Genomic DNA, 13,803 nt, shown 5'->3' on the forward strand with positions numbered 1-13,803 from the left:
AAATTTCCATAGTGACTGCACCAATTAACAATCCTACCAACCAGCACACACATCCTTTTTCTCTGCATCCACACCAGCATTGTCTCTTCTCTCTTTAATTATGGTCATTCTAAAAGGTCTGTGATGTTATATCACTGTAGTTTTAATTTGCATTCCCCTAAATGCCTAAATGATATTCAGCATGTTTTTATGAACCCGGCTGTTGATACATGTTCTTTGGAGAAATGTCATATTCAGACTTTTGACCATTTATTTGGTTATTTGGGGTTTTCTTTTTCTATTGATAACAAGTGTACATTATATTTTTGGATATTACACCCTTCCTTATCAGATATATAGTTTGCAAAATTTTTTTTTCCATTCTGTAGGTTATCTTTACACTTTTTGATGGTTTCCTATGGTGAAGAAACTTTTTAGTTTGATATAATCCCATTTGTTTATTTTGTTGCTTGTACTTTAGGTGTCATATCCAAAACATTAGCAAGATCTATGTCAAGAAATTTTGTTCCTATGTTTTCTTATAGGAGTTTCTTTGTCTCAAGTCTTACATTTAAGTCTGTAATTGATTGATTTAACGTTTGTGACAGGTGTAAAATATGGGTCCAATTTCATTCTTTCACACATGAAAATCCAAGTATCATAACACGATTTATTGAAGAGACCATCTTCTCCATTGAGTATTCTTGGTTCCCCTGTCAAATATTAGTTGATCACATATGCTTGAGTTTATTTCTGGGCTCTCGATTCTGTTCCACCGGTCTATTTGCTGGTTTCTGTTTCAGGAGTGTCATGCTGTTTTGATGACTACAACTTTACAGTATAACTTGGAATCAGAAAGAATAATGTGAGACCACCCCCCTGCTTTTTCTTTCTCCATATTTCTTTGGCTATTCGAGGCCTTCTGTGGTTCCATATGAATTTCAGAAATTTTTTCTAGTTTTATAAAATGTGTAACTGGAATCTTGATATGGAATGCACTGTATCTATGGATGGCTTTCAGTAATATTAACATTTTAACAGTATTAATTCTTCCAATCCACAAACATGAGGTACTTCTCCATTTGTCTTCTTCCATTTCTTTCATCCATGTCATGTGGTTTACAGCATAGAGATCTTTCACTTCCTAAGTTAAATGTATACCTAAGTATTTTATTGTGTTTGATGCTACTGTGAAAACAAAGTCCAAGTGAAGATGTTCAGTCACGTCCAACTCTTTGCGACCTCATGGACTGTGGCCCACCAGGCTCCTCCATCCATGGAATTTTCCAGGCAAGAATATTGGAGTGGGTTGCCATTTCCTTCTCCAGGGGATGTTCCCGACCCAGGGATCAAACCCGGGTCTCCCGCATTGCAGGCAGACACTTTATCGTCTGAGCTACCAGGGAAGCCCTTGATGCTACTCTAAGTGGAATCAATTTATTTCTTTTTCAGAAATTTTGTTGCTTACAGAAATGCCACTGAATTTTGTATATGCTTATATTGTATCTTGCAACTTTACTGAATTCACTGATCATCCATCAGTCTTTTGGTTGAGTCTTTAAAATTTTCTCTATATAAAATCAAGGCATCTGCAAATAAAGACAATTTTACATCTTCCTTTCCAATTCAGGTAACTTTTATTTCTTTATCTTACATGACTGCTCTAGCTAGGACTTCCAGTACTATACTGGATGTAAGTGGTAAGAGTGGGCACTCTTGCCTTATTTGTGATCTTACAGGAAAAGCTTTCAAACTTTCAACACTGAGCATGATGTTAGCTGTGGGCCTGTCATATATGGCCTTTATTGAGATATGTTCCTTCTAGGCCTAATTTGTTAATATTTCTTATTATGAATGGATGTTGAGTTGGAAGAAGGCAATTTCAAGTGAGAGATATAATCTGGAAAATCATTTTTAAGTAGCACCATCTCCCCAGGTGGCCCTAGTGGTAAAGAATCCACCTGCCAATACAGAAGACTTAAGAGACCTGGGTTTGATCCCTGGGTTGGGAAGATCTCCTGGAGATGGGAATGGCAACTCACTCCAGTATTCTTGCCTGGAGAATTCCATGAACAGAGGGCATGGTGGGCTAGAGTCCATGGTGTCACAGAGTCGGACACAAGTGAAGCAACTTAGCATGCACACACGTGAAGGTGAGCTGGCAGAAAGACATAATGTACATTTATGTGAAAGTAGCAGGAGCAATGGAAGGAGGAAAGTATGAAATTGTATGTGCTATGCGACTATATAGGGTTATGAGCCACATGCCTCTGTACCAGCCTTTATGAAATGGAAATGGCTTAACATATTGTCATTTTCTTAGCATTAATGTGTGATTTTTGTATTACGACCAGTATGCAGTACAAGGTAAGTTTAAATAAATACCACAAAATGATAGCCAGCACTTGATAACTATTGAAATTCTTGGCTTTTTTTTTTTTTTTTACCCTCCAATTTATACCTGAACTTTGCTATGAAAAAGCCAGTTAAAAGCCTCTCATTGTCATCCTATCCTATCCCTGAAGAAAGCCAAGACTGCAGGTGCAAAGAGGACAGCATTTGACAGCAATCAGATGCCATCCAGGGCTGAGATGAATATCATGCTTGTGGTAGGAAAATCTGGCTTGTTTTTTTTTTTTGGTCCCAGTGATCAGTTTCAATTTTCTAATTATCATTTTAAAGTTGATTCTTAAAACAGTTTTGGTTTTGGAAACTGATGATTGCTTGACTTGCACAAAAAAGTCTAGCTTCTTTGTAATTTTTTTATACTTAGGGGTTTAAAAAAAACTACACTTTATAGACAGATGAATGTGTCTAAGCATTGACCTTTCCCTCATAGGCAAAGCAGTGCACTAATGAAAATAACTGCCCCAAATTAATGTTCAAAATAGGACTGCCACTGCAATTATACAATTTGACTAACCAACCTTTATTGTTTTCCTCTTCATATGGATATTCATTCATCCATTTGTTTCTAGAGTCACATTGATCCTGAAAGAAAAGCAGACAAAAACTTAATGAGAACTGCTAAGAGGTTAATATCTAAAATATATAAATAGTTCATACAACTCAATATCAAAAACACAAATAACCCAATTAAAAATGGGCAGAAGATCTAAGTAGACATTTTCCAAAGAGGACATGCAGATAACAACAGGCTCATGAAAAGGTGCTAATCACCAGGGAAATGTAAATTAAAAACCACAATAAAATATCACCTCATACCTGTTAGCATGACTCTCATCAAAAAGAAAACAAATAACAAATGATGGCAAGGGTGAGAAAAGGGAACCCTTGTATACTGTTGGTGGGAATGTACATTGGTACAGACACTGGGTTCCTCAAAAAACTAAAATTAGATCCACCATATGACCCAATAAATGCACTCCAGGATATATCCAAAAACAAAACAAAACAAAACAAAAAAAAAAAAAACCACACTAACTCAAAAAGATACATGAACCCCAAAGTTCACGGCAGCATTATTTAGAATAATGCAAATAACTGCAAAGATAAGGACGCAATCTGAATGACCATCAACAGATGAACGGATAAAGAAGATGTGGTAGACATATACAACAAAAAACTACTGAGCCATAAAGAATGGAATGTTGCCATTTTTAACAACATGGATGAACTTGGAGGGTATTATGCTTAGTGAAATACGTCAGACAGAGAAAGACTGGGTGATATCACTTACATGTGCAATCTAAATAATACAACAACCTAGCGAAGATAAAAAAGCAGCAGACTCACCGATAAAGGGAACAAACTAGTGGTTATCAGTGTGGAGAGGGAAGTAGGGAGAGACAATATAGTGGTACTGGGTTAAGAAGTATAAACTATTATTATAAAATAAGCTACTAGGATATGTTGTATGACACAGGGAATATAGACAAAACTTACTATAAATGGAGTGTAACCTTTAAAAGCTGGGATTCACTATACTGCATACCAGTAACTTGTATAATATTGCACTTCAGCTATACTTCAATTTTAAAAAATGATTTAAAAAATGTTGCACATGTTGGTAACATTCTGCCATTGGAGGAAAGAAAAGAAAATCTTGAGTCTGCAATTTTTTTAAGCTCTTGATTAGTGGAGTGACATAATAAAAGTGATAGCTGAAAAACGGTTTTGGCTTTTGCCTCCTCTTTAACAGCCATGGAAAGGCGAAAATGGAGAAGTGCAGAAACAGAAGCAGGACTCCAAGTATGACACTACTGACAGATCCTGGGCACAGGTATGAAAATCTGCATAAAGATAAAGGAGGGAGAGAAGAAAAAGAGGGATGAAACAGGGAGAGAAGGGTGGGGGTAAAATGGCAGAAACTGGTTTAAAAGCAAAGTGAATATCAGAAAGAGAAGACACAAATGTTTCAGCTGAAGTAGCTGGCTCCATTATTCTTAGTAACTAAGAGACTGTTAAAGAAACATTGTTTTCCAGAGGAAATTGTCTCCTTTCACCTCTTTATAGCTGATACAAATGTGCAGAATAATTAACATGAATACTTGTTGGTGACTCCATCTTGGCCAATACCCAAGTAACTTTTTAAAAATTGATCTGAGTTAAAATATGTCACGACTTAAAAATTAAACAAACATAAAGTAAATATTTATGCTGCCTCTAAAAGCTTCCAAATCCCCAAGACCATGTGGATCTCAGCAAACAGAATTAAATATCACTGGACTGGAGAGTTTCGATTACAATACACCATTTGCCCCATTTGGATACATCTCAAAAGTCCTCCTATTTATTCTCTCTCAGTATTATGTAACTTGCTTCAGAATTTCCATTTCACAAGGCAAAATTTTTTTTGGCATTCAGTTAAGCCAGCTTATTAGGCATAGTTCATTTTTTTTTTTTTTTCCACTTGGAATTACACTCAGAGGGGATACGCCTTAGAGTTCTTAAGCAGTACCCATTCTGTGCCAACACCTACACAGGCAGTATCCAGCCATGTTTCCTTTGCATGTGTTTCCACACATCTGAGCAGAAAATGTGTGGAAACTCATAAAGCCTTAAAAGAAATATACCAGAATGTATATGTTTCATGGGCTTGGTCTGGAAGATGAAGTGGCCTTTAATTTCATTCCAGTTTTAAATCAATCAATTGATCAAGCAATGACTCTTTCTTCCTCCTGCCCTATCTCCTTTCATCTCTCCCTCTAGATTATAAAGATATGCCTCTTCTGACTTAAACACACATCCCCTAATATACTGTACAGTTTTCACCACTACTAGAAGTGCCACTAAGAAGCAACAGAACATAAATGCAATATTTTAATATGACAATGTCAAACAAATATTCTCCTGAAATTCAGAGGATAATTCTTCTGTTTTATATCATGAAATCATAATAGGCTATCCCTTGAAAGATATCCCTTGCTCTAGAAGTTATCTAGAACACCATGTTTCTATCAAATACATCTTGTCCTTTCTAGTCTTCAAAACCTGTTTCAATCCATCAATTGCAACTTCTCAGCAGAATGTATCAGGTACTTCAAAACTCACTGCAAGCTGACATTCTGGTTCTACAACTTTTTCACACTTTAATAAACTACGAACATTTTGACATGACATTCAACTCATTAATGCTTTACCTCCAAATTCAGAGTACTCCATTATAAAGATACAGGATTATTTACTCCCTCATTCTTGTCTAGTAGTTTACAATGTTTTACTATTACTGACAATACACATCCTTCTGTGTAAATCATGTCCATTGGGACCTCTGCCAGCCTGAAGGATGCCTTTGGGAAACTAGAAAGGATGCCGGCTCTGGGAAGACATAGACAGACTCATCCGGAGGTGGGGCCTGGCCAGGGAAGCCCACTGTAGTATTTACCCCTCAGCCAGGAATCCATATCCGACACCACTGTACTCAGCTGGCCTGATGTGCACCTTTAATTATTGCCTTAGAATACAGTCACAGAAGTATCATTCCTGGATCAGAGTAATATAAGCTTTTTTCAGCCTTTCAAAATATATTACTCAACTTGCTTTTTATACAGGCTAGCTTCCATGGTGGCTCAGATGGCAAGGTGTCTGCCTGCATTGAGGGAGACCTGGGTTTGATCCCTGGGTTGGGAAGATCCCCTGGAGAAGGAAATGGCAACCTACTCCAGTACCCTTGCCTGGAAAATCCCATGGACAGAGGAGCCTGGTAGGCTACAGTCCATGGGGTCGCAAAGAGTCGGACACGACCGAGAAACATCACTTTCACACCAATTTATTTTCCCACCAGCAGAAGCAGCACATGCTGACCCAGTTCTACTACCATCCACTTCCCAGCACACAGCCCACTGCCCTGCAAGCTTTATGAGATTAATAAAGGTTTGCCAAATGAGTAAGAGAAGCTAAGGATGAGGAAAGAAAAAGAAACTCCTTTTATATCAAGTGTGTGGAGATTTCTTAACCAAGGAATGTGCATGCATGCGTGCTCAGTCATGTCCAACTCTTTGTGACCCCACAGACTGCCAGCCTCCTCTGTCCATGGGATTTTCCAGGTAAGAATAACTAGAGTGGGTTGCCATTTCCTTCTCCAGGGGATCTTCCCGATCCAGGGATGGAAGCTATATCTACTGTGTCTCCTGTACTGCAGGCGGATTCTTTAATGCTGAGCCACTGGGGAAGTCCAACCAAGGAACTAAGGCCTTAACTACATAATTTGTACTTTTTATATGCAATTAAGCTACATACTACAATAAACATTCAATTTTGTGAGTTATACATAATGTAATATCATACATTTTTACAGCATTAGGGGATTGACCAAGTATCCTAATGATAGTATTTGTTCTGAAGCCAGTTCTACATACAAGTTGAGCACATCAACACTTTTAAGATCCATTTGACAGTGATGATCAGAGGTTAATTTCATATGCAAAGTAACAAGTCAGAGAGTGGAAGGGTCCTTACAAAACCCCTGAATTAGACTCAAATGTTGTGGCATGGCTCTTTGCAGCTTTTCGTTGTAACCACCTACAAATTAAAAGCAGACTTCAGTACATACTGTGGCCACCCGATGTGAAAAGCCGACTCACTGGTAAAGACCCTGATGTGGGGAAAGATTGAGGGCAATAGGAGGAGGAGGAGACAGAGGATGGGATGGCTGGATGGCATCATCGGCTCAATGGACATGAGTTTAAGCAAACTTCAGGAGATAGTAAGGGACAGGGAAGCCTGGTGTACTGCAGTTCATGAGGTCACAGACAGACACAAGTCAGCGACTGAACAACAACAACAGTATATTTTAAGCCTGGGGACAGCTTGGTACAATGCTAACTTCTGTTTTCCATTCAATTCAAGCTCTTCAATGAACACTCACCATCGTCCTTTGCTCTGCGGTGGCCACCCGATACTTTAAGTAGCACAAATGACAGAAAACAGACGCAGTTTAAGTTTGAGAAAACCTGTCCCTAGTTTCTCCTCTCTCATCTATGAGCATGTGACAGTAAACAACTCAATCAACCTTGAGGCTCAACTTCATTCTCCACAGAAGCAAAGATAATACTTGATTTACCTATCCATCCTATACACCCCATCAAAACCCAGACCATGATATAAAATAGAAAACTGGCATATTTCCACTAACAGTTATTATCTCATCAATTTCATAATTAAAAGACGACTAAACTCTGCCAAACAGGTTTGTGAAATTATCCACTAAATCATTCCTAAGTCCAGAAGTTTTAAAGTCCACTTTGCTCATCAAGAAACTCATCATGCTTGCTTTTGGCCTTCATTTCCCTGGCTCCAAAAGTGATTCTCAATCGTCAGGTGAGGAAAAACCAAGGGCAGTCATCTTATCTAAATATGAGAAACACAAGAAGTAACAAAAATCATTAACATATTTTAGAAAGAATTTTAGATTTACTTTTAAACAAAAAAGTTGCTTTTTTGTAGAAGCAATCGTAAATACTGGTTTATTTTTCTTTTCGTGAAATTCTACTTATACATGTTTCTCTTCAGTAGCTATAAGCCATAAAGAATGACTGTCCACATTCTTCACTTTCTAACTCTTGGTTTCTTCCCTAAGGTGTTCACAGATGGCCAGCCAGCTTCGATAAAAATTCAAAGAGAGTATCAGCTCAGTGGTAAAGAATCCGCCTGCCAATGCAGGAGACGCGGGTTCGATCTCTGGGTCGGCAAGATACTCTGGAGTAGGAAACGGCAACCCACTCCGGAATTCTTGCCTGGAAAATTCCATGGGAAGAGGAGCCTGGGGCACTACAGTTCATGGAGTCACAGAGAGTCAGACATGCCTAAGCTGACTAAGTGAGTCAGCACACACACACATCCTACATAACAGAGATGACCTTGGCCAGAAGGAAAGTGAATGCTCTCCTTCTTAAAGAATAAGGAGTTACTTCAGAATAATTACCTCGGAGTACAGGCATCATATTACCCTCCGGTAACAGGCTGCTAGCTCTTCATCACAACTTAAATGATCTATTATGTTCGCAATATTTAAAGGATACTGTTAATACATTCTTAATACTTCAGGATCCGCAAGTACACTTGTTGCTAGTCCCTCTGAGAATCCCTTTATGTATCTTTAAGGAGAGACAGAAAAACACATTTCAAAAGTATTTATAGACATCTGACCAGTCAGGGTATACTCCTCTTTGCTCAAAGGGAATTTAGTTTGCTCTGTTTCAAATACTTGAATCCTGGTGCTGGAATAGTAATCCCATTTGGAATTCCAGATTCAGCTTTATAAAATCACTACTTCATTAGTTGTGATCTTGTGTTTTCAAGCACTGATAAAAAAAAGTCAAGTTATAAAGATGTATATACCATTCAACTCAGTTACTGTAACTTTTAGAGCTGATTAGTGAACCCATAGGCAGGCCTGTGCCTTCCAGTCTGAGATATTATATAAGAGGATCCAGGTTGGCCTTACTCTGTATCAAGGTTTCCGATCTATAAATTGCCTCTTTTCATTTAAAGTTATTTCTGTTTCACCTGTCGTGGTGAGTTATCTTGGGAACTAAAAATATTTGAAGGTTAATCTAAATATTTCTGGAGATAAATGCAAATCTAAGTGCTACATTTTCAGAGCTATTTTGACTTAAAATGAAAAGACAGTAAAGACACAAAGCAGTAAGCTTGTTGCTAGGTAACAGGTGACACCTACAGTATCTTCTCTGAACCTGTACGGCACGAGACATCTCACTGCTGAGAAAAGACACGCGGATTTCCACGGCACACACATCACTCTGTAGAGAAGCAAACTAAGGTTCAGATATTTTAAAATACAGGCCATAGGCAGTCAGGAAATCACATCTATATGAATATCTTATTTTAAAGATGCCTCTCACAATAAATAGAAAATAAATAAATAGACAAGGGAACTTGCTTATTGTCCATTCTGAGTATATGCGATTCCATAATCTAATATCTGCATATGAAATACACAAATTTTCATGATTTATGAATAAAGATTAAACATGGATAATTCTTCTTTGTATCCCACTGAGAAATTTTCAAACTTTTTAATTGAAGTCATTTCAACTTCAAGTCACTTCAAGGGTAGGTAGAGTCCATAGAGAAAGCAATGCCTTATTAAAAAAAAAACTCAATTTCTATTCAATTTATTAATACCAGATCATCATATCAAAGATCTGATGAATTAAAAAAGAAAAGCATGCAAAGCTTCAATGGAGATTACTTCCTAGATACATTCTATAATTACATACCTATGTTCTAGCATTACCTTCCTTTCTCCAGGAAAAAACCAAGGGACGAAGTTCCACCCCCTATCCTTTGCTCACTGGGTAATCCAGAGGATGACACAGAAATTTCAGGGACTCTTCCATGCCCAGAATTCTGGGATCTCACATGAATGAGTGGCATGCCTACTCCTGTAAGAAGGGCTGTGCTGATGGTCATGGAAAATATCCAGGAACAAATGCCAGAGAGAAGGAACACTTGGAGGTCATGTGACTTGGGGCGGGTTGCTTCACTTTCGTGTACTCCCTTTTTGTAATTTATTAAGCTGGTAAAATGAAACCTTTGGGCAAGGGGCACCAGAAATGAGAGTGTAGACAATATATTGCCCACAGCTCACTACCTGGCACATACTAGTTACTCGACAAACGTCAGTCCCGTCCATACTCCCTATGTTAATAATCAAGCGCCCAATCGCCTACTTCCACTTAAGCTTCCCCCAGAACTAGGAAGAAGCAATGACTTACTCTAGCCCAAGTTACCCTTACTCCATACCACCTTCAACCATGACTGTATGTTTCTTACAGGAAAAGTCCTGAGAATACAGACAACAGGAGCTCCACTCTAGGGTGTCACAGTGAAAGTGAAAGTGTTAGTTGCTCAGCTGTGTCTGACTCTTCGCAACCCCATGGACTATAGCCTGTCAGGTTCCTCTATCCATGGAATTCTCCAGGGAAGAATACTGGAGTAGCCATTCCCTTCTCCCGGGGATCTTCCTGACCCAGGGATCGAACCCAGGTCTCCTGGATTGCAGGCAGATTCTTCGCCATCTGAGTCAACAGGGAAGCCCTTCTAGGGCATCACAGCATAGTGTCTATAAAAAGCCCATTAAGAGAGTTCACTGTTGTAAGGTCATCAAGAACTCATGCCCCACAATAACCCCCTTGGACTTGTTAGTTACATATAAATCGTTTGAAAATTCTCCATTGTAAAATTGTTCTTTCCCATGCCCAGCTCTGTTCCTCTGAAATTATGTTTACACCCAGGAACTCTTCACTATTAAGAAAAACAGACAATACAGAAAGAGCAAACTTTCTCAGAAGTAAGGAAGGTCCCACATGGAGTAAGGTATGCCCTCAAGCTTTGCACAATCATTTAAGCACAGAGCTCACTGAATAAACAGCCCATTTTCTGTAAAGCACGCTGACATAGAAATGACACTTTCAATCTGTTTTCGGCTTGCATTACACCCAATCATTCTATACAGACAGAGAACAAATAAACCTTTAGAAGAAAAGTAACCGTAACAAATGAATTAAGCCTTTCTTTTACATATATTGTGCTCAATATAATGGTTTGAAAAGTACTGTATGCTATGCTCATATTCAAGTGTAATTGCCATTTTACCGGGACTGCGTAGTCAAAAATCTGACTTGTATTGCAAAGGAATGACAAGATGATTAAATCTTGTCTTCATATGTCTAATTTATGTGATTTAGACTGCAGCACAAATATGAGCGTGTGCAATTTGTAGTTGCATGGAAAGCTACTGCATATAACACTACATTCTACTAAAAGTAACCTGGCCACACAGAGTTTCCATTCTCACATGGGAAGCGGGGTGGGCGGGGGTGGGCACTAATAGTTTTCCCCTAACTGCATCAGGGTGTGTTTTAAACCATTATCGTTAATATGCGAAAAACCTTTGGGGATCTTAAGAGGCTGACAGGAGAGAATAACAGGGTCCCAGCTACTTATGAATCTCCACTTTACTTCCCAGCACTTTTTATAAATATAAATGTGGTTGTGTGATTTATGCAGAGAAAAGCAAACATCAAGTGTTGAAAACAAATGAAAATAAAATCATGATAAACACACATTTGGTACTATTTAATACATGCATAATTCACAAAGTCTAGAAATTTCCACACTACTTTACTTCAATGGGTGTTGTCTGAACATAGCTGGGTGTATATATTATGGGGTAATTGCAAATTTTATACACTAAAGAGCAATGACATAGTCAAGAAAAATAAGTTGCCTCATTCAGTATGCAGTCAACATACTTGGCTTTTCTATTAACTATTGCCTTCTATGTTTAGTTTCCCAATGCTAAGAAAGATAAATCCCATTCAATGCATAGTAAACTGTTTGCTTAGGGAATAAATTTGTTTTCTAGTCCATCACAACAATAGTTGATTAAAACATGTTTCTTTTACCCAGTTTTGAATTAATTAATGTGAAATAAAACAAATATTTATTAAATAGTGAGGAAAACATTCCATCAAACTGTAAAACCTGAGTAGGAAAACAAATGACACACACTTAATTACAGTTGACATTTAAATGAAATTTGCAATTTCCAAATATTTAACAAGAATTAGAAAATATCAGATTTGAGGTATTTTTAGGACACTTTCAGTCTTTTCACACATCTGAACCCAAAGAAGTTTTAACAGAGGCAGATTTTAAAATGCAATTGAAAGATGGATCAAAGAAGTAAACAGATTTGTTTTACTGACATTTGTGACATAATGATACAGAAACAAGAGAATTAATGTGATGTCTGTAATGAATATCTTGTCTTACTGAATAACAGTTTTGACCAGCTAAACTCATTAATCTAGTGTGTACATTCAGACATCATAATCACTGCCCCATAACAGATAGCTGGCTGTCATAGCAAATATATAATCAATAAGTATTTCTCAATGATGAGCAAATTAGTAGACTGTCAAATGTATTACATAACCATATGATTCTCACTGCTTCTCTCATAATTAATACCAAAAAAATCAAAATACTATTTATTGAGAATGACAAGTGATATATAAGGTGGACTCCTCTTTAAAAGGATCAAAAACATGACTTGAGAAACTAAAAAATACTGAAATTGGAAGTCAATTCAAATATAACACAAGCAATAGCTAACAGGTCTTGATTGAGGGTCCACTGACATTTATTACATGGTACCTATATTCTGTTATTAATTCATCCATGATTCACCTATATGCCAAAATTTGAGGACGTTACAAATCATATACCACAATACTTGATTTAAAGAGGCTCATGGACAACAAAAGTGAGAAAAATATAAACAAGTAAATTAATTATAACACTAATCGATACCACGTAGTGGATGTTTATCATATGTTTAACATGAACTAAGGGTTGGACACAACCTAGCGACTGAACAGCAACAACAAAGGCATTATTATAATATTAGTTAATAAATTCATGTACAAGGCATAGCTATTCCAATGACCCAGTGTGAACACCTCCATTTTGGGTTGTAATTAAAGTCCATATCCGCTAACATGTATCAAGTTGAAATCCTAATAATAATTCATAGGAGCTCTAGTGAAAGTAATAAAATAGAGCAGGAAACTCAGGGAACCCACAGAGAGGTGAAATGAAGCTAAGTCTTGAAAAGTCAAAGAGTGTATATCAGGAAAGAGCAAATTTAAATCTGACTCTGAGAACACACACACGTGTCTGTATGTACAGACATGTGTAATTTACACACACATATATATGACTGAGCATCCTTGCTGACATACCTACGCCAGATAGCTCATGTCACCCAACAAGGAGCTCGGACACGGTAGAGAAGCCTCTACAGTGGAGAGAAGGTCCATCTCAAAAAAATAATCAAACCAATCCTGATAGCATAATTTCTTAGGTGCACACATGTCTTATAATATAAAGGGATTTATATTATGTATCCTAACATACTGTATACATATGTATACATAATATTTATATTATGTATCCTAAACCAACAATATTAAAAATATCATGTAAAGAAGCTAATTACATGGTGGAAAATGACTGTAAAAGGCCTTTTTCATATGCTATGTTCCACAACTGAAGATATTTCTGACATCACTGACCCTTATGGATAAAATATTTCAAAATATTTACTATTCAAATATGAAGCAGTGAAAATATGCCAATAGCACATGTGCACACACACACATACACGCACGCACAGTCAAGCACTAGTGAAAAACCTAATTACAGAGAATTTCCTGATGCAAACATAAGTTATGTAAGTTTTTCGTTTCTAAAAATATTCCAGAAAATTATTTTAAATGATTTTGAAAAATAACAGTATAGCCGAGAACAACAAAGGCATTTTGAAAAATA

General features: G+C 37.3%; 1 protein-coding gene across 9 annotated transcripts in view; it reads right to left on the bottom strand.

Moving 5' to 3' along the window:
* Positions 1-13,803, bottom strand: part of KLF12 (KLF transcription factor 12) — a 657,687-nt gene that overhangs the window by 344,463 nt on the left and 299,421 nt on the right. For all 9 annotated transcript variants that reach the window (XM_061133269.1, XM_061133271.1, XM_061133265.1 and 6 more), the window contains one exon: positions 2,907-2,970. In XM_061133269.1, coding sequence (XP_060989252.1) covers positions 2,907-2,939 — 33 coding nt within the window. In that variant the 5' untranslated portion in view covers positions 2,940-2,970. The remainder of the gene's footprint in view (positions 1-2,906; positions 2,971-13,803) is intronic.

This window comes from Dama dama, chromosome 30 (assembly GCF_033118175.1).
Source record: "Dama dama isolate Ldn47 chromosome 30, ASM3311817v1, whole genome shotgun sequence".
In the NCBI taxonomy this organism is placed as follows: Eukaryota; Metazoa; Chordata; class Mammalia; order Artiodactyla; family Cervidae; genus Dama; species Dama dama.